Raw genomic sequence first — 25905 nt, 5'->3', positions numbered from 1 at the left:
ACCTCCCCCTGGGAGATCCGGGACAGCTCCCGGAGAAGGTGAGTCTTAAACACATCCGTGACAGGCAATAAGGAAAACAACGGGGGTCCGCTCTGCTGATCAGCCCTAGGAGCCGCGGCGGTTGTCGGCTGGGGCGGGGCACTCCACGACTTTCCCGGCCAGACGCGGTCGCCTTTCGAGGTATCTTGGCCTGCGAGGCACTCGTAGCCCGCCCCTCTCCTAGGTGACGCACATTGGAGACGCCGTCGCTCAGCAACCCGGGTTCGAGTCCCCGCCTCGGCCGCCATGGCGGATGCGGAGCAGGAGGCTGGGGGCGGCAGCGAGGATGGTGGCGACGGCGGCGGCCCGACTCTTCCGGGCCAGAGCGGCAGCGTCGCACGTGTGGCCCCGCTGGGCCCCGAGCAGCTGCGGCGGGTCCTGGAGCAGGTGACGAAGGCGCAGCCGCCGCCGCCGCCGCCGCCGCCGCCCCCCTTCGTGCTGCAGGACGCGGCGCGGCGGCTGCGGGACGCGGCCCAACAGGCCGCCCTGCAGCGGGGCCGGGGCACCGAGCCCCCGCGCCCGCCGCGCCTGCTCCCGCCCCAGGTGAGGCGTCGGGAGGGACGTGGGGAAACTGAGGCCCGAAGGGGGCCGACGCCCCGCGGCAGGGCTAGCTGCTCGTCCGGGGAGGCCAGTATCCGCCTGGGTTAAGACTCAGGGCGTCCCCAAGCTGAGCTTCTTAGGGACGGCATTCGGCCCCCACCTGTCACCACCCTGGCATTTTCACCCCAGGAGCCTCACTCTAGGAGCGGTTGCTCACGCTAAGCCCTGTGCCTGGAACGCCCTCGTGCCTTCTCTGCCTTCACAGCCCTGCTGTTGGCTTTTGCGTGCTCCCTAGCTCTTCTTTTTTTTTTTTTTTTTTTTTTTTGAGACGGAGTCTCGCTCTGTCGCCCAGGCTGGAGTGCAGTGGCGCAATCTCGGCTCACTGCAAGCTCCGCCTCCCGGGTTCACGCCATTCTCCTGCCTCAGCCTCTCCCAGTAGCTGGGACTACAGGCGCCCGCCACCACGCCCGGCTAATTTTTTGTAGTTTTAGTAGAGACGGGGTTTCACCGTGGTCTCGATCACTTGACCTCGTGATCCGCCCGCCTCGGCCTCCCAAAGTGCTGGGATTACAAGCGTGAGCCACCGCGCCCGGCCCTAGCTCTTCTTACAGGCCTTTGACCGCTCGTTCAGCCTTTGTGGAGCACTTAGAGACCGTGTTCCCAGCACTCCCCGCTATGTGCAGGAGGTGAAGCCTTGAACACACTTGATGAAGAACGAACATAAGGCAGGTTCTGGGATTGACGGGGGCCGCTTTAGAGTGGGTGGTCCCGTAGGCCAGACACTAGAGCTGAAACATGAATGAATTAAAAGGAAGCAACTTAGCTTTTCAGGTGTAAGGTGCCAAGGCCCAGGCTTGGAACAAAGTTAAGCACAATACACTAGTTCGCTGCAGGACTTAATATCCTGGGTGATAGTGACTGATTTGTAACCGCAGTACCCAGCACAGTGCCTGATACACAATGTTTGGAATATGTGAAAGCACTCTGTATACTACAAAACATCCTTTCCCAGTGGGTTTATTTCCTGGGCCACACACCTTTTGGTTGCTAGGGGAGTGATAACTAGAAGACGGTCGCCCGACTCCGGAGGGTGTAGCATAGCGCCTGAAGCCAGAGGGCCTACACGGCAGCTGTAAAATTCCATCCCATTTCAGCGCTGGGGTTGTAAACAAAATTAGTCTCACCCCAAAACTGCCAAAAGAAGACAGCTTTTTCCACTAGAAGAAATGGGTTAGGGAATAGAATCAGGAACCTTCACTCGTGAGTTTTTTTGACTGATATTAGCGGCTTAGGGTTGTATCCAGTTAATCATCAAGACTGGAGAGTTGTCTTACTAAGGTTTAGGAAGACGAGTGTGATTCTGTCCACATGCCACACTATCACTATCTAGAGGTGTGACCTTGGGTAACTCAACCTTTTTGGACTTTGATCTGGGTCAGAAGGCTGCAAGATGCCATCCGGGGGCAGCCACCTGCAAAGCCTCTGCTCTGGGCCGGGCACTGTGCTGGGCCGCTTAGTTTTCAGCAGTGTTTTTGTACCGGCATTTGCAGGTGGGAAACAAGCTCAGGGAGGTTGCGTGGCTTTGCCCAAGGTCCCTCAGGTGTGGCTGCTCTCCCGAGCCCCTGTACTCCTCACCATACCCTGCTGAATATGGCCACAGCTTTTTGGGTTTGGAATCCAAAAATGACATATTTTTCGTAAAGCAAAAGCAAACTTAATCGAGCTTAGGCAGCATGATGGGATTGTATTTTGTAGCTAATCTAATGGAGACGATATAAATTCTACCTGCAATAATGTAGCTTTGCAGCACATTCTGCTGATTCTCTTTCAGCCCCAGCTGTGTCATGGAGGCCACAAAGGCAAACCGGGTGCGTACTTTGCCCCTCAGTAGTTTATGAACTAACAGGAGATAAAACAAGACCCAGATAACTTCCAATCAAGGCCAGAAAGCTAAAGATAGTGAAAAAGAACTGAATGTATTTAGAGAAAGGGGGATTGTTCCTGGCTGAGGAGATCAGAAGCAGCTTTGTTGAAGAGGTGGTATCGGAACTAGATTTGAAAGGGTGCGTCTGAATTGGAAATGCAGAAGAGGAGAGGCAGGTTCTGGGGCGGTTGGGGGTGCATTTCAACAACCACAGCAGAAGGCCCAGTGTTCACCGTGGGGGATGGTGTGGATCAGAAGCACAGACCAGTGGACACACTTGGGTCGGATCTAGGCTGCTGTCTCTCCCCATCCTCCCTCTTCTCCACCCCACAGAAATTTCCAGTTCCATCCAATATGCTGTGCCCCTTTTCATGCATCCGTGCATTTACACATGGATGTGTGCCCCTTTTCACCTGGCAAAAATTCCCAGCCTTCAAAATGCCCCTCAGAGATCACTGCTTCTGGGCAGTCCACCACCTCTGGGCTGTTCCCGCCTCTTGATTGCACCTGTTGTACCATGATGACATTTTTCCTGTCTGCCTCACCTGTCTGCATTCCTTGGGGAAGCTTGTCTGCCTTCAGAATCATCAGTGGAGCTTTTGAAAGGGCAGATCTTGGGACCTCACCCCAGGAGATCCGATTCAGCAGGTCTGCGGGGACTGAGGCATGGCAGGGGAAACCACCCCCATCTCAAGGGTGAGGCTAGGACTTGGCTCGTGTGTATGTATTCCACCCAGAAATACTTAGTTAATGTTAGCTGAATTAACTAAACATAACAGTATCAAGCATGATACCCACAGGGTAAGCCAGTCAGGATAGAGGATAAATACATTATTAGTTTGGCTTTGCTGCTGTGGTTATCCTCAAACAGTAGGGTTTAGTGTATGTATGTATATGTATTCTGTTTTTGTTTTGGGGTTTTGTTGAGACAGGGTCTTTCTTTCTCACCCAGGCTGGACTGATCTCGGCTCACTACAGCCTCGAACTTCCAGGCTCAAATGATCCTCCCACCTCAGCCTCCCGAGTAGCTGGGGCTACATGCATGCACCATCATGTCTGGCTAATTTAAAAATGTTTTGTAGAGACAGGGTCCCACTATGTTGCCCAGGCTAGCCCTGAACTCCTGGCCTCAAGCAATCCTCCTGCCTCAGCATCCCAAAGCACTGGGATTACAGGTGTGACTGGCAGTAAAATGAAAGAGATGGGGTTCTTGAAGGATATGCAAAGTCAATCTCGTTGTCATTTGATTAACAAGTAGCCCAGGAGTTGGGGACTCCCAGGGCTGTGGTGCCAGCTCTCTACAATTCATACAAAGTGTTGGCTGACCTCTGCTATGGTACTAGTATAGCAAGAGACAGATGAGAGTCACACTTCAGCTTGATCTCAGTGAGGATCTTTATTCTCTCCTGTGTGACATTTTTGTTGATGCTCCACTGTTTGAGGATCACACCAGAAGGTTGAGTCCAAAGCGGGCCAGTTAGTGGTCCCAAATAAGTGATTCTCAACCGAGGGCAGTTTTGCCCCCATAGGGGGCACTTGGCAATGTCTTCATTATCAGGACTCGGGATCACTACTGGCATCTAGTGGGTAGAGGCAGAGATGCTGCTGGGCATCCTCCAGCCACCCATGTCAACGGATCATGTTCTGAAATGTTGGCTGGGAAATTGTGCTCCGGGTGATGAAGTTTGCCTCTTTTTCTCCCTGGAGGAAAATGCTCATTATTTCTGCTCTGTGAGGGCGGGAGCCTTGTTTCTTTTGCTTCCCCGTCCTTCTCCCCTAAGCTGTATGACAGCTGTTTCCCTGACACCTGTAACAGTGTTTCTGGCACGCGGTCAGTGCTCAATAAATATTTGTGGGATGTTATTGAAGGTAGTTCTCCCCTTTGGTAGGTGTTTTGCTATTATAGACAGTGCTGCTTTGAACTTCGTAGAACAGAACATCTTTGTGGCCACCTGCGTTTTTTTTTATAGAATCCAGGAAATGGAATTACTGGGTCAAAAAGCACATGTATTTGAAATTTCGTTAGATATATTTGTAAAAAGTTGTTGAAGATACTCAGCCCTATGCCTAGGTACATGCCCCCGGAGAAACTCACACATGTACACACGTACATCGTGAAGATTCAGAGCAGAACTTAGGAACAGAAGGTTGGAGGTGTACTCATACTGCAGAGAAAATGAACCCCCGAGACCTACCCACGTTAACGTGGATAAAATTCCCGAAGCAAAATGAAGTAAAGAAACCTGAAAAAAGCCCTTTCAAGTTGCAGGAGATGATATCATTTATTATAAAGTTTAAAAACATTTCAGAACTGAACTATATATTTTTAGAAATATCTGCATATGCCATATAAATTTTTAAAAAGCATGAGAATGCTAAACACGTTCAGGACAGGGTGAAGAAACAGGCATGCAGGTTGGGCAGTAGGAAGCTGGGTAACATTGTTCTTTATGGCTTTTTTATGGCTTCCAGAATTTCATTAAAAACTTTTTAAAAAACATGGGCCCACATTATGAATTACCTCTGCTTTTAGAGTACTAAAAACTCCAAGCAAAAACACATGTGTAATGCCGGGCATGGTGGCTCATGCCTGTAATCTCTGCACTTTGGGAGACTGAGGCAGGCGGATCATGAGGTCAGGAGTTTGAGACCACCCTGACCAACATGGTGAAACCCCTTCTCTACTAAAAATACAAAAATTAGCTGGGCGTGGTGGCAGGTGCTTGTAATCTCAGCTACTCAGAAGGCTGAGGCAGGAGAATCGCTTGAACCTGGGAGGCAGAGGTTGCACTGAGCCGAGGTAGCGCCACTGCATTCCAGCCTGGACGACAGAGTGAGACTCCATCTTAAAAAAAAAAAATTACCTGGTCGTGATGGCAAACACCTGTGATCCCAGCAATTCAGTAGGCTGAGGCAGGAGAATCGTTTGAACCTGGGAGGTGGAGGTTGCAGTGGCACTCCAGCCTGGACGACAGAATGAGACTCCATCTCAAAAACAAACAAACAAACAAAACTGGCCAGGTGTGGTGGCTCACGCCTGTAATCCCAGCACTTTGGGAGGCTGAGGTGGGTGGATTGCCAGAGGTCAGGAGTTCGAGACCAGCCTGAATGGTGAAACCCCGACTCTACTAAAAATACAAAAATTAGCCGGGGCGTGGTGGTACGTGCATGTAATCCCAGATACTTGAGAGGCTGAGGCAGGAAAATCGCTTGAACTCAGGAGGCAGAGGTTGCAGTGAGCCGAGATTGTGCCGCTCCACTCCAGCCTGGGCGACAGAGCAAGAGTCCGTTTCAAAAGAAAAAAAAAACCTCACATGGGTAAAACTGTTAAAAAGGCTCTTATTATCTCTTAACTGGTCATGAAACCAACTTAGTAGATTATGACTAGTATTTTTTAAAAAGTGATGTAGAATAGAACTGGGCGTGGTGTCTCACGCCAGAAATCCCAGCACTTTGGGAGGCCAAGGCAGGTGGATCAATCACTTGACGTCAGGAGTTTGAGACCAGCCTGGCCAACATGGTGAAACCCGTCTCTACCAAAAAATACAAAAATTAGCTGGGTGTGGTGGTAGCTACTCGGGAGGCTGAGATGGGAGAATCACTCAAACCCGGAGGCAGAGGTTACGGTGAGCCAAGATCGCGCCACTGCACTCTAGCCTGGGTGACAGAGTGAGACCCTAATCTCGGGAAAAAAAAAAAAAAAGTGATGTAGAATAGATACAATCAGCGGGCATTTATATAGGAATGGTAAGTAGTTCCATCAACTTTTTATTTTATTTATGTATGCAGATATTTATATACACGTGTACTAGGTCATAATGTGAAACGTATCACTGTGGTCTCTGTTTTTGTTTTTGTTTTTTTGAGATGGAGTCCCACTCTGTTGCCCAGGCTAGAGTGCAGTGGTGCGATCTCAGCTCACTGCATCCTCCTCCCGGCTTCAGGCGATTCTCATGCCTCAGCCTCCCGAGTAGCTGGGACTACAGGAGTGCATCACCACGCCCAGCTCATTTTTGTATTTTTAGTAGAGATGGGGTTTCACCATGTTGGCCAGGTTGGTCTCAAACTCCTAACCTCAAATAATCGGCCTGCCTCGGCCTCCCAAAGTGCTGGGATTACAGGTGTGAGTCACCAAGCCCAGCTTATATCACTGTGGTCTCTGGTCAGAAAGGTCTGGAAAACACCACCTTAGTACAAACACATTACATCAATTTTTATATGTAAGATGTAATTTAGAAAAAATGTCAATAATGGGTTTATGACAAGAGTGAAATTGCAGACATGTTGATAAGCACAGTGCTTTTCTTTCTCGTCTTTCTGTACGTAAGCAACTAGAAGCCATTTGTGTCAAGGTAACGTCTGGAGAAACGAAAGGTCAGGAAAGGCCAAAGCCCCTACCGGCCACAATCCAGCCCCAAACTGCAAGAAAGAGCCAGCCGCCCCGGGGGAACTCCTGCCTGGTGGGGCTCCACATCACCAGCCCTCAGCTGCTCAGGGTACAGCCGCTTGTGAGAACCGAGCCACAGTCATGCTTCCTAAGTGACTTACGCCAACCTCCTGCTCAGAGGTTTGTACAGAGACCACTGCCAGCCCTCCAGGTGGTCCCTACAAAGACAGTCCCAGCCCCCAAGGCTCCAAATGAACAGGGCTCCATGTTGACCCCTTTGTCTACCTCCGAACCGCTGGCAGTAACATCTGTTTCATCCAGTTCAGCACATCCGTTTATTTCCAACTTGCATACAAAACATACTGAGAAACTAAAAAAATCGTTAAAAGTACAGACACGTTCTGGACGGGTATCTCGACCTCCCAAGTATAAAGCTAAAGATTACAAGTTCATAAAAACAGAGGATTTGGCAGATGGTCATCCGTCAGATTCTGATGATTATTCAGAACTCTGTGTGGAAGAAGATGAAGATCAGAGGGAGAGGCACGCACTCTTTGACTTATCAAGCTGCCCCCTGAGGCCCAAAAGCTTTAAGTGTCAGACTTGTGAAAAGTCATATATAGGGAAGGGGGGACTGGCCCGACATTTTAAACTTAACCCAGGCCATGGCCAGCTGGACCCCGAGATGGTGCTGTCTGAGAAAGCCAGTGGAAGCACCCTCCGAGGGTGCATGGAGGAAAGGACACTCAGCCTGACCTCCCCGGGGCTGTCCACGCCAGCGGCTCCATGTGAGGGAGGGGCCCGCTCCTGCTTGGTGACAGAGTCAGCACGCGGTGGCCTGCAGGTAATGTTTCTGTCTGGGTATGTGTCTTTTTATTTGGCTGTTCTCGGATTGCTATAAAGAAATACCTGAAACCAGGTATTTTATAAAGAAAAGAGGTTTAGCTGGCTCATGGTTCCGCAGGCTATGTAGGAAACCTGGTGCTGGCATCCGCTCAGCTTCCGGGGAGGCCTCGGGAAACAGAGTCACGGTGAAGGCAGACAGGGAGCAGGCGCCTCATATGGCCACAGCAGGAACAAGGCGCAGGGGGAGGTGCCACACACTCATTTATTTTTTTGAGATGGATCCTTGCTCTGTCATCGAGGCTGGAGCACAGTGGCCTGATCTTGGCTCACTGCAACCCCCGCCTCCTGGGTTCAAGTGATTCTCCTGCCTCAGCCTCCCAAGTAGCTGGGATTACAGGCGCCCGCCACCATGCCTGTCTAACTTTTGTATTTTTGGTAGAGACGGGGTTTCACCATGTTGGCCAGGCTGGTCTTGAACTCCTGACCTCAGGTGATCCGCCTGCCTCAGCCTCCCAAAATACTGAGAGTACAGGTGTGAGCCACCACGCCCGGCCACCACACACTTTTAAACAACCAGATATCATGAGAACTCACTCACTGTCATGCTAAACCAGCCATGAGGGTTCTGCCCCCATGATCCAGCAGTCACCTCCCACCAGGTCCCACCTCTAACTTTGGAGATTACACTTCAACATGAGATTTGGTGGGGACACAGATTCAAACCAAATCAGTCCCAATTCCTGCCCCTGCCTGCTCATCATCCTTACATTGACCTTTATGGTGTCTGGTGGGGATTCAGGCGAAGGCTCAAGCGGGAGCAGAATCATTCTAGTGGAGGATCTGAGACCCCCACGTTGTCTGCACTGCTTCCAAACAGGCCAGGAGATGTGTGTCTTCTGTGTGCTGGCATGATTTAGTGAGCACATCTGATGGGAATGCATCCGTCAGCTCTTTAGGTTTGGTCAGTAAAACCAATGGCAGTGCGCTCTTCCCTGATGCTGCCATTACAGAGGGTGTTGTTGAGAAAAGGAGTCCCCGGGGGTGCTCTGGAGTGTCAACAGCCCCTGGCTGCTTAGCGTGTCCTCTCCCCCTTCTGCCGCTTCTGAAACTCCCGATAAAGTAGGTGCGAGTCGCTATGAATTTGCATTATCACATCAAAATTTTTTTTTCTAAAATATTTTATTGAGCCGGGTGCAGTGGCTCACACCTGTAATCCCAGCACTTTGGGAGGCCGAGGCAGGCGGATCACCTGAGGTGACGAGTTCGAGACCGGCCTGGCCAACATGGTGAAACCCAGTCTCTATTAAAAATACAAAATAAGCTGGTATGGTAGCACATGCCTGTAATCCCAACTACTTGAGAGGCTGAGGCAGGAGATTCGCTTGAACTTGTGAGGCAGAGGTTGCCGTGAGCCGAGATCGTGCCATTGCACTCCAGCCTGGGCAACAAGAGCAGAACTCCATCTCAAAAAAAAAAAAATATATACACACACACACACACACACAGTAGTAAAATACACATAGCATGACATTTACCATCTTAACCGTATTTAAGTGTGTGGTTCAGGGGTATTAAATACATTCACACTGTTGTGCAACCATCACTCCCACACATCTCCAGAACTCTTGTTTCATCTTCTAAAACTAAAACTGTGAGCTTCAGGTTGGGCTAAGTGAAAAAGAAACAAAAAACTAAAATTCTGTCCCTGTAAACACCAACTCTCCATTCCCCTTTCCCCCAACCCTGGCAGCCACTATTCTACTTTCTGTCTTCTATGATTTTGACTTCCTCTAATTTCCTTATAGAAGTGGAGTCACAGGATATTTGTCTTTCTATGGCTGGCTTATTTCACTTTGCACCATATCCGAGGTTCATGTTGTAGCAAGTGTCAGAATGTCCTCCCTCTGTATGTGTACATACCACATGTTGCTTATTCATCTGTCGATGGACACTTGGGTTGCTTTCACCTTCTGGCTATTGTGAATGACGCTGCTATGAACACGGATGTTCAATTACATCTTTGAGACCCTGCTTTCTATTGTTTTTTTTTTTTTTTTTTGAGATGGAGTCTCGCTCTGTCGTCAGGCTGGAGTGCAGTGGCACAATCTCAGTTCACTACAATCTCTGCCTCCCGGGTTCAAGTCGTTCTCCTGCCTCAGCCTCCCGAGTAGCTGGGACTACAGGCGTCAGCCACCACGCCAAGTTTTTGTATTTTTAGTAGAGACGGGCTTTCACCATATTAGCCAGGATGGTCTCGATCTCTTGACCTTGTGATCCACCCGCCTTGGCCGCCCAAAGTGCTGGGATTACAGGCATGAGCCACCACGCCCGGCCCAATTTCTTTGGGTATATATCCAGAAGTGGAATTGCTAGATTTTAAGTGGAATTATTTTCTTTATTTCCTTTTCAAATTGTTCATTGTTAGTATTTAGAAATGCAGCTGATTTTGTGTATTTACCTTTTATTTTTTTAAGTCTGACTCTGTTGCCCAGGCTGGAGTGCAGTGGTGTGATCTCAGCTCACTGCAACCTCTGCCCCCTCGTTTCAAGCAATTCTCCTGCCTCAGCCTTTTTAGTAGCCAGAATTACAGGCGTGTGCTACCATGCTTGGCTAATTTTTGTACTTTTAGTAGAGATGGAGTTTCGCCATATTGGCCAGGCTGGTGACCAATTTCTGGCCTCAAGTGATCTGCCCACCTCAGCCTCCCAAAATGCTGGGATTATAGGCATGAGCCACTGCACCTGGCCTCATTTATTCTAATATTGTGTGTGTGTGTGTGTAATCTTTAGACATTTCTACATATAAGATCATATCTGCAAATAGAGATAATTTTACTTCTTTCTTTACATTTTTTTTTTTTGAGACGAAGTTTTGCTGTCGCCCAGGCTGGAGTGCAGTGGCACAATATCAGTTCACTGCAACCTCCACCTCCTAGGTTCAAGTGATTCTCCTGCCTCAGCCTCCTGAGTAGCTGGGATTACAGGTGCCCACCACCATGCTCAGCTAATTTTTTGTATTTTTAGTAGAGATGGGGTTTTACCATGTTGGCCAGGCTGGTCTTGAACTCCTGACCTCAGGTGATCCGCCTGCCTCAGCCTCCCAAAGTGCTAGGATTACAGGCGTGAGCCACCGTGCCCGGCACTTTCCAATTTTGATGCCTTTTATTTCTTTTTTTTTGCATAAGTGTGCTGGCTAGAACTTCCAGCACTGTGTTGAACAGAAGTAATGAATGCAGGCATCCTTACCTTGTTCCTGATTTAGAGAAAAAGCTTTCAGTTTTTCACCACTGAGCGTGATGTGGGTTTTTCATATATGGCTTTTATTATGTTGAGGTAGTTTCTTCTATTCTTGGTTTGTTGAGTGTTTTTATCAGGAAAGGGTGTTGAATTTTGTCAGTGCTTTTTCTGCATCAACTGAGATGATCATATTTTTTTTCCTTCATTTTGTTAATATGGTATATTACACTGATCAGTTTTCATATATTGAACCATCTTTGCTTTGTAGGGGTAAATCCTACTTGGTCACAGCATACAATCCTGTTAATAAGCTCTGATTTTGGTTTGCTAGTATTTGTTTTTTTGCATCAGTGCTCATGAGGGATATTGGCCTGTAGTTTCTTTTCTTGTGACTTCGTCTGGCTTTGGTTTCAGAGAAATGCTGGCCTCATAGAATGAGTGAGGGAGTGTTCTCTCCTCTTTAATTTTTTGGAAATGTTTAAAAAGGATTGGTGTTCATTCTTTAAATGTTTGATAGAATTCGCCAGTGAAGCCATCAGGTCCAGGAATTTTCTTTGTTGGGAGATTTTTGATTCAATCTCCTGACTACTTTTATGTCTATTCAGATTTTCTTTTTTTCTTTTTTTTTTTTTTTTTTTTTTGAGATGGAGTCTCGCTCTGTCACCCAGGCTGGAGTGCGGTGGCACGATCTCGGCTCACTGCAACCTCCACCTCCTGGGTTCAAGCGATTCTCCTGCCTCAGCCTCCTGAGTAGCAGGGATTACAGGCACGCACCACCATGCCCAGCTAATTTTTTTTTTTCTTAGTAGAGACGAGGTTTCACCATGATGGCCAAGCTGGTTTTGAACTCCTGACCTCAAGTCATCTGCCCGCCTTGGCCTCCCAAAGTGCTAGGATTATAGGTGTGAGCCACCACGCCCGGCCTCAGATTTTCTACTTCTTTGTGATTTAGTTTTGGCAGGTTTTGTGTATGTAGGAATTTGTCCATTTCATTTAGGTTATTCATGTCGTTCAGTAGTTTGTAGTACTTAGTATTCTATTATAATTCTCTCTCTCTTTTTTTATTTTTATTTTTATTTTTTTGAGACAGAGGTTTGCTCTTGTTGCCCAGGCTGGAGTGCAATGGCATGATCTCGGCTCACTGCAACTTCTGCCTCCTGGGTTCAAGGGATTCTCCTGCCTCAGCCTCCCTAGTAGCTGAGATCACAGGCACCTGCCACCATGCCCAGCTAATTTTTTGTATTTTTAGTAGAGACGGGGTTTTACTATGTTGGCCAGGCTAGTCTCGAGCTCCTGACCTTAGGCAATCCACCTGCCTCAGTCCCCAAAAGTGCTGGCATTACAGGCGTGAGCCACTGCTCCCCGCTCTTTTTTTTTTTGGAGATAGGGTCTCACTCTGTTGCCCTGGCTGGAGTGCAGTGGTGCGATTTCAGTTCACTGCAACCTCCAACTCCTCGGTTCCAGCGATTCTTCTGCCTCAGTCTTCAGGCATGCACCACCACACCCGGCCAATTTTTGTAATTTTAGTAGAGACAGTGTTTCACCATGTTGTCCAGGCTGGTCTCAAACTCCTGACCTCAGGTGATCCACCCGTCTTGGCCTCCCAAAGTGCTGGGGTTACAGGCATGAGCCACCGGGCACACCTGGCCTTTATTTTATTTTTCTATGTTATTATTCCTATTTTCAGAGGAGGGAATTGTCAGGGAATGAGGAGATAGGACATAAGGACAAGGCCAGATCTAGGGTTCTCTTCAAAAGCCATGCAGATGCATGGAGACAGAAAGTAGACTGGTGGCTACCAGGGCCTGTCGGGAGGGAGGAAGGAGGAGTGACTGCTAATGGGTACAGTTTCTTTCTGAGCCGATGAAACTGTGCGGGAATTAGATAGCGGTGATGGTTACACAATTTTGCGAATATATTATATCCACTGAATTATATACTTTCAAAGGATGAATTGTATGGTATTTTAAATCTATCCAGTAAAATAATTTAAAAGTTTAAAAAGTCACGGATAAGTAATGAATAAGGAACAAAATTCAGGTCAGGTTTTAAGATGACAGTCACATCAGAGAAGTCTTTTTTTTCTTTTGAGATAGAGTTTCCCTCTTGTTGCCCAGGCTGGAGTGCAGTGGTGCGATCTCAGCTCACTGCAGTCTCCGCCTCCTGGGTTCAAGTGATTCTCCTGCCTTAGCCTCCCAAGTAGCTGGAATTACAGGCTCTCGCTACCAGGCCCAGCTATTTTTTTGTATTTTTTACTAGAGTTGGGGGTTTCACCATGTTGTCCAGGCTGGTCTTGAACTCCTGACCTCAGGTGATCCACCTGTCTCGGCCTCCCAAAGTGCTGGGATTACAGGCATGGGCCACCGCGCCCAGCTCCAGAGAAGTCTTTTGTTTCATTTTGGTCAACATCCCAGGGTTACAGTTTGCTACCCCAGACTTAAAGGCTAACTAATATATATATAGATATTTGAGACAGGGTCTTACTCTGTCACAGTGGTGCAACCATGGTTCACTGCTGCTTCAATCTCCAGGGCTCAATGGTCCTCCCAGCCTCTCAAGCACCACCATGCCTGGCTAATTTGTGTGTGTGTGTGTGTGTGTGTGTGTGTGTGGTCACTTGCTCTGTTGCCCAGGCTGGAGTGCAGTGGTACAATCATGGCTCACTGCAGCATCAACTTCCTAGGCTCAAGGAGTCCTCCCACTTCAGCCGCCCAAGTAGCTGGGATTACAGAACACACTACTAGGCCTGGCTAGTTTTTGTATGTTTGTAGAGATAGGGTTTTACCATGTTGTAGAGGCTGGTCTCAAACTTCTGGGCTCAAGCAGTCCTCTTGCCTCCACTTCCCAAAGTGCTGGGATTACAGGGAGTGAGCCACTGCTCCCAGCTTGCCTAGCTAATATTGATCATGTGTCCAAAAGGGATATTTTGTTGGGAACATTTAAGATGCATTGATTGTAGTTAATATGTCTTGATTATGTGAAGAAGAAATAATTTAGCAAGTTCATTGCATTTGACTTGACATTTTCTGCTTTAAGGCTTTCATGGCAGGAAAGGAGGGAGGGCAGCAAGAGTTGAAAAACTGCCTATTGGGTACTGTGTTCACTACTTGTACCTCAGCATGATACAGTATACCCATGTAACAAATCTGCACATGTACCTCCAAATCCAAAATTTAAACAAACAGGTTTTTTTTTTTCTTTTTTTTTTTTTTGAGACAGAGTTTCACTGTATCACTCAGGCTGGAGTGCAGTGGTGCCATCTTGGCTCACTGCAACCTCTGCCTCCCAGGTTCAAGTGATTCTCCTGCTTCAGCCTCCCGAGTAGCCAGGACTACAGGTGCGCGCCACCATGCCTGGCTAATTTTTTGTATTTTTAGTAGAGATGGGGTTTCACCATGCTGGCCAGGTTGGTCTCAAACTCCGAACCTCAAATGATCCACCTGCCTTGGGCTCTCAAAGTGCTGGGATTTCAGGCATGAGCCACGGCGCCCGACCACTAAAAGGTTTTTATGGGGTATTTAAAGCATGCTTGTTTTATTTTACTTTTGGGTGTGCAACACTGTCTAGAATGGTCAGTCTGTAGACGTTGAAGAGACATTGCCATCTGAACCAGAAAATGGAGCTCTTTTGGGATCAGAGAGATACCAAGGACCTAGAAGACGCGCATGCTCAGAGACCCCTGCAGAGTCCCGCACAGCTGTCCTCCAGCAGAGAAGAGCCGCTCAGCTACCTGGTGGCCCTGCTGCGGCAGGGGAGCAGAGGGTGTCGCCAAGCAAAGCCAGGCTCAAGGAGGTATCTCACTCTTAAACCCTGTGCTTGAAACCCGTGTCTTTAGCATGGATATAGCAATTCACTAACAGTTTCTGAATCACCTAAACAGTTCACCTGAAATGTCGTTGCATTAAGTGTATGATGATGCCAAGGACAGTAATATCTGAACTAATTCATACTCTTACCTGTTTAAAGTGACTATACGGCCTTTGGTGTAGCTCCCAAAGTTGCTTGACTTGGTAAGTTTAGGAATAATTATAACCTGTGTTTATATGGAAGCAGTTTAGAAAACAACGGAAGTGGTTTTCAGAACCATTCTTTTTTTTAGACGGAGTCTCACACTGTCGCCCAGGCTGGAGTGCAGTGGTGCCATCCCGGCTCACTGTGCTCCTTCACCTCCTGGGTTCAAGCGATTCTCCTTCCTTAGCCTCCTGGGTAGCTTGGATTACAGGCGCCTGCCAACCACACCCGGCTAATTTTTGTATTTTTAGTAGAAATAGGGTTTCACCAACCCCGTCTCTACTAAAAATACAAAAAATTAGCCAGGCGTGGTTGCAGGCGCCTATAGTCCCAGCTATTCGGGAGGCTGAGGCAGGAGAATGGCCTGAACCCGGGAGGTGGAGCTTGCAGTGAGCAGAGATCGCGCCACTGCACTCCAGCCTGGGCGACAGAGCGAGACTCCGTCTCAAAAAAAAAAGAAATAGGGTTTCACCTTGTTGGTCAGGCTGGTCTCAAACTCCTGACCTCGTGATCTGCCCGCCTCAGCCTCCCAAAGTGCTGGGATTACAGGCATGAGCCACCATGCCCGGCCTTCAGAACCATTCTTGACTTACAGATGATAATTTCTCCAGAAATGGATATTAATTTATACATTTACTGGGTGTCCATCAAGTATCAGTCCCTGTTCTAGGGATGGAGGGGACAGTGTGCACAAGATAGACAGGGCTCTGCTCCTAGGGGGGAAACAGGACAGTCAAACCAGTCACCTGACAAAACTGTCAGTTGAGGCCGGGCATGGTGGCTTACGCCTGTAATCCCAGCACTTTGGGAGGATGAGGTGGGCGGATCACCTGAAGTCAGGAGTTCGAGGCCAGCCTGACCAACATAGTGAAACCCCGTCTCTACTAAAAATACAAAATTAGCTGACGTGGTGGCAGGCGCCTGTAATCCCAGCCACTCGGGAGGCTGGGGGAGGAGAATCGCTTGAACCCAGGAGGCGGAGGTTGCAGTGAGCCAAGATCGTGCCATTGTACTCCAGCCTGGGGGACAAGAACGAGACTTCGTCTCAAAAAAAAAAACAAAAAAAAAAAAAACAAAAAAAACCTATCAGTTGAACCTGAGTGTTAAGCAGAAAATTGTGGAGTTTCCCTGTCTGCTATTACTAAGCTCATTCAGAATTTAGGTCAGGCCATGGCAAGGTAATATCCCATATTCCCACCTTCTCCCGCTTCCTGTGGAGTTGAAAGTCAGCTGGTCACTTCTGTCAAAGGGTTTTTGAAAGTCTTAATTAAACATTTTTGTCTTACAATGAAAAGATTTTTCTGTAGCTTTTCTGCTTGTTTTGCGAGCATCTGTGGCCCTCCTCTGAAGCCCTTCCAGCCCTTTGCAGCTCCTACTCAATCTCTTGCTCTCTCCCTAAATACCAATCTTTTTTTTTTTTTGAGAGAGGGTCTCATTCTGTCACCCAGGAGTGCAGTGGCTCAATCATGGCTCACTGCAGCCTCCACCTCCCAGGCTCAATTGATCTTCCTGCATCAGCCTCCTGAGTAGCTGGGCCCACAGGCGCACACCACCACACCCAGCTAATTTTTAATTTTTTTTACAGACAGGGTCTCATTATGTTGTCCAAGCTGGTCTCGAACTCCTAGCCTGAAGTAATCCTCCTGGCTTGGCCTCCCAAATTGCAGGGATTACAGGCATGAGCCACTGCGTCTGGCCTTCTGAGCACTGATCTTGTGATCTCCCTGGACCTCAGAAGACTTCCTGTTTCTAGGACTCCCTCAGCTTCCCCCTCACTTTATTGCTTCCCTGGGGATCCCACCATCGTCCTGGTTTCCCAGGCCTTCTTCCCTCCACAGACTCCCACGCTGCCCGTTCAGACCTCTCTCTGGTGCCTCAGATCTCTTCATTGAAACATCTCTACCTGGCTGTCCTGTGAACCCCTCGGCCTTTCATGTCTGAGCAGAGCCCACAACCTGGCTTTCTGTCCACCCCTGCATTGTCAGGGGCCGCTTCGCCTACCCCAGGCTCAAGCTGGGAACCCACAGGCATTCTTGACTTTATCCTTCACTCACCCCTCCCCATGTCCTGTGGTCGCTAAGCCTGGAGGGCTGTGCCCTCCCCTCATCTCCCTCCCCTCATCTCCCTCCCCTCATCTCCCTCCCCTGCCACCCACATCCCTCTTCTTACCTGAGTCCTCATCTGTTCCTGCCTGTACTTTGGGGGTAGTCTTGACTGCCTGCCAGGCTTCCAGCCTTGCCCCATCCTCTGCACCACCACCCGAGGCACCTTCCTAAAACCTCCCTCCACAGCTGCCTGGAGAAGGGAATCCAAACCCTTTGGCCCCTCTCAGCCTGGGCCTGGGTTGCCTTTCAGCCCTTCTGGCCTGCCCGTCTCCAGGCGCCGCCTCCAGCTGTGCCACCCCCTCACCTGAGCATGCGGCACAGCCTGAGTGAGTCCTAGAGGGCAGGACACACATCTCCTTATCACTGTGTCCTTATTCCAGGGCCTGTGCCCAGAACAGTGCCCAGAGCTTGTCATGGGGGACCCAGAATGGATCATAGTACTTCATTAAGGACAAACAAGTGAAATAGTTAATAAAGCAGAATGTTTAGAGTTACTTGGTCACTGAAATGTTTGGAGAACTTTCTGTCTTTTATGTTGTATGTTGCACCAACTTGTTGGCTATTGGGAAATTCTTGCGGGACATTCAAAGGCACGAAACGCTTTCTCTTGGTAGTTTCTCCAGCAGTGCGACCGGGAGGATCTGGTGGAACTGGCTCTACCTCAGCTGGCTCAGGTTGTGACCGTGTATGAGTTTCTTCTGATGAAGGTGAGTACTCTTAGTGTTTCTAAATGATAGCGGGATGATTAGAAGTTATTTAGAAATAATATTATTATTTATTAATTATTTTTCAATAGCCTGCATAGTTGTTAATTTTATTTTTGAGACACGGTCTTGCTCTGTCGCCCAGCTAGAGTGCAGTGGCGCCATCATCGCTCACTGCAGCCTCAAACTGCTGGGCTCAAGCAATCCTTCCACCTCAGCCTTCCAAGTAGCTGGGACTACGGGCATGCACCATCATACCCGGCTAATTTTTAATTTATTTAAAAAAATGTTTTTTGTAGAGATGGGGTCTAGCTTTGTTGCCCAGGCTGGTCTCAAACTCCTGGCCTCAAGTAATCCTCCTGCCTCAGCCTCCCAAGGTGATGGGATTATAGGTGTGAGCCACCTTGCCCAGCTCATAGTTATTTTGGAAAGAGCCAGGCCACTTAGAATTGTTTTCCTTTTCCAGGACAGCTGAAGTGAGCCTGCTGGTCACACACCGTGCCTGGTGTGGGGGCCACTGCCTGGGTAGCTGGGTGTCTCGGGCAGGTGCCCGTCCACTCCCTTGACTTTTAACTTGGTATAGGAGGAATGGAAGTGGCAGCCACAAATAATGGCCATCCTGGGCTCTTCTGGAGCCCACTCGCCCCAGCTGGCCTCTTCTGCCCGAGGCTCTGCTCCCTCTGAGCCCACTCTGAGGCTGCAGCCCAGGCTGCCTGTGCCCCACATTCCCTCTGGAGCTGACAGCCCAGCTGGGGCTCAGGGCCGTTCTGCCTTCCCTGCCTGCCCTGTCCGGGAGCTCACCTGTGCCCTACGTGGCCCCCACCCAAGGCTTGTTTGTTTCTTGACCTGCTCCTCCCATGCCCATCCTGGCTTCCCTGCGCCATGCGGGGCACACAGTAGGTGCTCACTGGGGACTGAAGGAAACGCACACCACTGAGTGGCTGTTGAGGGGTTAAGGAACCGAAACTTTGTTTAGATTTTCTTCTGTATTTTCCATATCAGTGCCTCAAGTTTAAACTTTTTTTTTGGTCTTTATCTTCACGAAGGTTGAAAAAGATCATCTAGCAAAGCCTTTTTTCCCAGCTATATATAAGGAATTTGAAGAGTTGCATAAAATGGTTAAGAAAATGTGCCAAGATTACCTCAGTAGTTCTGGTCTGTGTTCCCAGGAGACCCTGGAAATAAACAATGATAAGGTAACAATCTCTCATGGCAGAAAGAGTTTGCTTGTAGAGTTAGCCAAAAGAAAGAAGGGCCAGGTGCAGCGGCTTATGCTTGTAGTCCCAGCACTTTGGGAAACTGAAGCAGGTAGATCACTTGAGGTCAGGAGTTCGAGACCAGCCTGGCCAACATGACAAAACTGTCTCTACTAAAAATACAAAAATTAGCTGGGCGTGGTGGCACATGCCTCTAATTCCAGTTATTCGGGAAGCTGAGGCACAAGAATGATTTGAGCCTAGGAGGTGGAGGTTGCAGTGAGCTGAGATTGCATCATTGCACTCTAGCCTGGGTGACAGAGACTCTGTCTCAAAAAAAAACAAAAAACAAAACAAAAAACAAAAAAACTCCATGTATGAAGGAGAATGTTTTTAGTAATGACATTTTCCTATTCGACCTCATTTTAGCTTTTTCCCATCACATAAAATTTTTTTTTCTTTTTGTTTTGGGAGATAGAGTCTTGCTCTGTCGCCCAGGCTAGAGTGCAGTGGTGCGATCTCAGCTCACTGTAACCTCCGCCTCCCAGGTTCAAGCAATTCTCCTGCTTCTGCCTCCCGAGTAGCTGGGATTAGAGGCGCACGCCGCCACGCCCAGCTGATTTTTTGTATTTTAGTAGTGACAGGGTTTCACCGTGTTGCCCAGGCTGATGTCGAACTCCTGAGCTCAGGCAGTCTGCCTGCCTCAGCCTCCCAAAGTGCTAGGATTACAGATGTGAGCCACCACACCCGGTCCCCAGTTTTTTTTTCTTAAAGCAATAAATGCTCTTCCAGAAAACTCACAAATGAAGATAAGCTAAAAGAAAATGGAAAACATAATCTTCCCACTCACTAATGATCAGAGTTAAAACCTCAGGTATCATTTTCTTTTTTTTTTTTTGTTTTGAAACAGGGTTTCCCTCTGTCTCCCAGACTGGAGTGCAGTGGCACAATCACAGCTCACTGAAGCCTCAACCTCCCAGTCCCAAACAATCCTCCCACATAAGCCTCCTGAGTAGCTGGGACTACAGCTGTGTGTCACCATGCCCAGCTGATTTTCAAATTTTTCGTAGAGAAGGGGTCTCGCTATGTTGTCCACTCTGGTCTTGAACTCCAGGGCTCAAGTGATCCTCCCTTCTTGGCCTCCCAAAGTGCTGGGATTATAGGCATGAACCACCACGCCCGGCCCTGTTTTCTTCCTTATGTGAGTTTTTGGGGATGGATTATATAGGGGCCATTCATTTTTGTTTGTGGTGGTTCTGACACAATTCTCATTTCAGTGTCATTGTTATTATCAAATTGCCTTCAGCTACATTGGATTTTTTTGGGTGTTTTTTGTTTTTTTGAGACAGAGTCTCGCTGTCACCCAGGCTTGAGTACAGTGGTGCCATCTTGGCTCACTGCAACCTCCGCCTCCTGGGTTCAAGCAATTCTCCCACCTCAGCCTCCCAAGTAGCTGGGACTACAGGTGTGCACCACCATGCCCAGCTAATTTTTATATTTTTACTAGAGACAGGGTTTCACCGTATTGGCCAGGCTGGTCTCGAACTCCTCACCTCAAGTGATCCACCCGCCTCAGCCTTCCAAAGTGCTGGGATTACAGGCATAAGCCACCATGCCCCGCCTTGTTTTCTTAAATTATATATCATGAAAATGTAACAGGTTTTTGCTAAGCCTCATGTAGATGCCCTGCACAGCAGTCACCTGTGTGTTTTTTAAACTCTTGAGTTTAGCAAGCGTGGGTATCAGCCTGCTGTGAAGCAGAACTTGGCACACACACACACACTGTGCATGCCCTACAGAATCTGGCTTTTTAAGCAGCTCAGACTCTGCCATTGCCTCTTGGGAGCATGACAGTGGCTCAGTTTATGAGGGGACACCGTCCAGGTTGGTCTGCACAGAATCCACATGGCCTGTTTTCTCCCTTAACCTTGTTCTGCCACCCTTCCTGCTGTGCCCACCCCCATCTCATGCTCTGTGGGGTTCTCTTTATAATGTCCATGTATAAATGATAACAGCTGTCTCTTAACACTTTCACATCTGGTGTTTTACATAGGCATTGCATATGGAGTCAAATCTCATCTTCACAAAAGCCTTTCCAGGTCGCTGTCATCTCTTGTCTGGATAAGTCAGGGAGATGGACAAGAGAGACTCGGGAGACGGTGGCTCACCAAGATCACCCAGGCCATGGGCAGAGAAGCTGGGATCCAGCGCAGGCCCCCAAACCCATGCCTTTTTACCAGCTTGAAAGGGAGATCTGGGTGTGGGATAGGCAGGATCGTTTTTCTGAAGAGACCAGTGAGAAGTCAGTAAAGGAGGGATAGTGGGAAAGAAAATTACCATGGTATCAGCTAACATTATTAAGCTTGTGATAGCATTAAAGAGAGTGTTTTAAATGTTTTGTAAAGACTGTTCTGGGCTGAGCACGGTGGCTCATGCCTGTAATCCCAACACTGGGAGGCTGAGGCAGGCGGATCACTTGAGGCCAGGAGTTCAAGACCAGCCTGGCTAACATGGTGAAACCCCGTCTCTACTAAAAATACAAAAATTAGCCAGGCGTGGTGGTGCATGCCTGTAATCCCAGCTACTCAGGAGGCTGAAGCAGGAGAATCACTTGAATCCGGGAGGCGGAGGTTGCGGTGAGCCAAGATCATGCCACTGCACTCCAGCCTGAGCGACAGAGCAAGACTCTGTCTCAGGAAAAAAAAAAAAAAAGATTGGTCTCCTCTAAATTGTGCTCCCATAGAACCTTCTAGTTTTGAGAATCCATTTTTATCATCAGCCAGTCCATCTAAGATTATGTTGATCTTCATCTTTCTCATTGTTGAGATGGCATCTCACAGTAGGTGAGGAACTTTGTAGATTTAATTCTATGAAGTCGTTTAATTCTTGCATGTGAATGTGCTTCTGAAGGTGTGTGCTGTTTGGGTGAAGCTTATTCTCTTGGCCCGTTTCTTTTCAGGTTGCCGAGTCATTAGGAATCACAGAATTCCTAAGGAAGAAAGAAATACGCCCAGACAACCTTGGACTCAAGCACCCCAGCCAAGACATGGATGGGGAGCAGCCAGAGGGAGCCGGCAGCGAGAAGAGGGAACGTGAGGTGGGCATGGCTGAAGTGGGTGCCCGGTGACTGTGCACGGTGAATTAGCGTGGTTTGGCTTCTTCCGTTCACACCAGGAAGAGGAGGTACAGGTTTGCCTGTTTCTTCCTATTCTAGCTGATTGGGTCTTCTCTTCATAGGCTGCGGAGGAAGGACTGGCCTCGGTGAAAAGGCCCAGAAGAGAAGCCCTGTCCAACGATACCACTGAATCTCTTGCTGCCAACAGCAGAGGCTGGGAGAAGCCCAGGCCCTTGCATGCTTTGGCCGCTGGTGAGGGTAAAATGCTGTTTGTGGGGTGTATCCATGGCCTGGCAGCCCTGCTGGCATGCACAGATGTGTCCAGGATTGCCACTTTTCAGGTTGGGTGACCTGTGCTGGATTTAAGGGGACCCTATGGTTTCTCAAGTTTCATTCCAGCCTCCCAGTGTTCTATCACTCCAGATTCGTTGCCTGTGAGTCTTGAGGTCTTCAGGGTTTTCTAGAGTGCCTTGTTAAAATGGAGAGCCACAAGCCAGGTGCAGTGGCTCATGCCTATAATCCCAGCACTTTGGGAGGCCGAGGATCACCTGACGTCGGGAGTTCGAGACCAGCCTGGCCAACATGGCAAAACCCCGTCTCTACTAACAATACAAAAAAACTAGCTGGGCGTGGTGGCATGTGCCTGTAATCCCAGCTACTCTGGAGGCTGAGGCATGAGAATCGCTTGAACCTGGGAGGCAGGAGCTTGCAGTGAGCTGAGATTGCACCACTGCACTCCAGCCTGGGTAAGAGAGTGAGACTCCATCTCAAAAAAAAAAAAAAAAAAAAAAAAAAAAAAAAAAAAAAGGAGAGCCACCAGGTGGTGGTAAGCAGGCTATACCAGGAGGGTCCCGAGAGGTTAGGCCGAGATGGCTCCCAAGGACACATCCACCTATGGCTTGGCTTTCATGAGACTTCGCAGGACATGCCCGCTGAGATGTAACATTTAAAAACAAGACAGGTTCTGGCTTTTATTCTGGCTCTAGCCAGAACCTAACAACTAGGCACTTGAAAAATTATATATATAAATTTTTTTTTCCGAGATGGGAGTCTCACTTTGTCGCCCAGGCTGGAGTGCAGTGGCACAATCTCGGCTCACTGCAACCTCTGCCTCCTGGGTTCAAGCAATTCTCCCGACTCAGCCTCCCCAGTAGCTGGGATTACAGGCACCCGCCATCATGCCCGGCTAATTTTTTTTTGTATTTTTGTAGAGATGGGGTTTTACCATCTTGGTCAGGCTGGTCCAAAACTCCTGACTGCAGGCGATCTGCCCACCTTGGCCTCCCAAAGTGCTGGGATTACAGGTGTGAGCCACTATGCCAGCCTTTTTTTTTTCTTTTTGTGACGGAGTCTCGCTCTGTCACCCAGGCGGGAGTGCAATGGCGCGATCTCTGCTCACTGCAACCTCCGCCTCCCAGGCTCAAGCAATTCTCCTGCCTCAGCCTCCTGAGTAGCTGGGATTACAGGCGCCCACCACCACATCTGGCTAATTTTTGTATTCTTAGTAGAGACAGGGTTTCCCCATGTTGGCCAGGCTGGTCTTGAACTCCTGACCTCAAATGATCTGCCCACCTCAGCCTCCCAAAGTGCGAGGATTACAGGCATGAGCAGCCACTGTGCCCAGCCTAATGGTGATTCTTAATTGGGGCATGTGTTGGAATCACCTGGGGAGGTTATTGTGAACTACAGGGGCCTGGACCTCTGGGAGTTCCAGGTCTGTGGGTAGGGTTGTTGGGAGGGTGTGGATGTGAGTATTTGGAAAGGCCTCTTTGGGCAATTTTCCAGCTCACTCTGATGAAGAACCACCAATCATTCATTCAATGTTGGCATAAAATCACTGTTGCTGGGTGTGGTGGCTCATGCCTGTAATCCCAGCACTTTGGGAGGCTGAGTCAGGTGGATCACAAGGTGAGGAGTTTGAGGCCAGCCTGACCTACATGGTGAAACCCCATCTCTGCTAAAAATACAAAAATTAGCTGGCATGGGTGGCATCCCAGCTATCAGGAGGCTGAGGCAGGAGAATTGCTTGAACCCAGGAGGCGGAGGCTGCAGTGAGCTGAAATCGTGCCACTGCACTCCAGCCTGAGTGACAGAGCAAGACTCCATCTCAAAAAAAAAACAAAAAACAGCACACTGTCGAATGGCTCTTAGAGCATATTTTTAATACAAAATCTGTCTTTGTGAATAGAGAATAGGGATGTATTTTTTAAAATTGTTACCAATCCCAAGGAGCAAGGAGCATCGATGCTTTGACTTTTCTGCAGGGCAGGTGACTTGGCCTAGCTGGTTTTGGGTGGTGAGTGCAGTGAGTGGGCCATGACACAGTACACGCCATGTTCACCTGTTTCCCAAAATGTTTAGGTTTTGCCGCTCCAGTAAATGTGACTGTCTGTCCCCGTTCTGAAGAAAGCCATACGACAACGGTTTCTGGTGGCGATGGGAGCGTGTTCCAGGCGGGCTCGCAGCTTCAGGTGCTGGCTAACTTAGAAGCCAGGAGTGAGTCTACAGGTGCTGCTTTCTCATCCCGGGATGTCAGTGGGCTGCCTCTTTATGCTCAGTCAGGAGAGCCTAGGAGGCTGACCCAGGCACAGGTGGCAGCATTTCCTGGAGAGAATGCTTTGGAACACTCTTCAGACCAGGACACCCGGGACAGCCTGAGGAGCCCAGGTTTCTGCAGCACTTTGTCATCTGGTGGTGGAGCAGAGTCCCTGTCACCTGGGGGGCCTGGACATACAGAGGCAGGACACCTCGGTAAGGTTTGTGACTTTCACCTGAACCGCCAGCAGCCCAGCCCCAGCAGCGTCCTGCCTATGGAGGTTGCAGCCCCTCCACTTGAGAAAATTTTGTCTGTGGATAGCGTGGCAGTAGACTGTGCCTACAGGACCGTGCACAAGCCAGGGCCTCAGCCTGGCCCACATGGATCACTATTGACTGAAGGGCGTCTCAGAAGCCTTTCAGGGGACTTGAACCGGTTCCCCTGTGGGATGGAGGTGCACTCTGGCCAGAGAGAACTGGAGAGCGTGGTTGCTGTCGGCGAAGCCATGGCTTTTGAAATTTCCAACGGGAGCCATGAGTTATCGTCTCAGGGACAGAAGCAGATTTTTATTCAGACTTCCGATGGGCTTATCTTGTCCCCTCCAGGTACAATAGTGTCTCAGGAGGAGGACATTGTCATAGTGACTGATGCAGAGGGGCGTGCCCTGCGGATGGGCCCACCAGAAGGAGTTCCTCTAGAAGCTGTGGACTTGTTTGTCACCGTGGAGCCAGAGCCCTCACAGTGAAGTGGAGTCAGATCCTAGATTTGTCTGATTTTATCCAGCGAAAGTCTATGGCAAGCAATGTATATTTTTCTAATGTGAATATTGCACAGATGAACCTATTTATAAAGAATAATGTCTCTCTACCCTGCTGTCTACATTTTTGTATGGAGCTTGTCATCATAATAGCAGATGTTACCTGATCAGGAATCTCTGTGGCGCGTCTGACGCTCATGAGTTTTTCATGATGTGATGAGTAGCACTGCACTGTCACCTGATGATTGGCCCTGCTCCGTTTCCCTTCTCTCCTGGGAGATATGCTGCTTTTCCACCAGACTTGCTCCATACTAGAAGCTTCTTTTGGGTTCAATTAAAAAGAAAATAAGCTAGTCATTCTGGGCAGCATTTTATTGATAGAAGGGTAAAAAAGTCATTTCTACTTGCATGATTTTTTAAATTAAATTAAATTTAATTAATTATTTTCGAGACCAAGTCTCACTCTGTAGCTCAAGCTCGAGTACAGTGGCGCGATCTCGGCTCAGCAA

General features: G+C 48.8%; 1 protein-coding gene across 1 annotated transcript; it reads left to right on the top strand.

The window, feature by feature from the left end:
• Window positions 1–95: 95 nt before the first annotated feature.
• ZNF839 (zinc finger protein 839) lies at window positions 96–25838 on the top strand. The gene is given in 8 exon segments (XM_063643830.1): window positions 96–582; window positions 6832–7734; window positions 14540–14764; window positions 17703–17795; window positions 21948–22085; window positions 22226–22355; window positions 24465–25303; window positions 25305–25838. Coding segments are annotated over 8 exon segments (2658 nt in total). The 5' UTR covers window positions 96–285; the 3' UTR covers window positions 25338–25838.
• Window positions 25839–25905: the final 67 nt, after the last annotated feature.

This window comes from Symphalangus syndactylus, chromosome 8 (assembly GCF_028878055.3).
Source record: "Symphalangus syndactylus isolate Jambi chromosome 8, NHGRI_mSymSyn1-v2.1_pri, whole genome shotgun sequence".
NCBI classification, from domain to species: Eukaryota; Metazoa; Chordata; class Mammalia; order Primates; family Hylobatidae; genus Symphalangus; species Symphalangus syndactylus.
The sequence above is the reverse complement of the archived record's forward strand: the minus strand, read 5'-3'. Positions and strand labels throughout refer to the sequence as shown.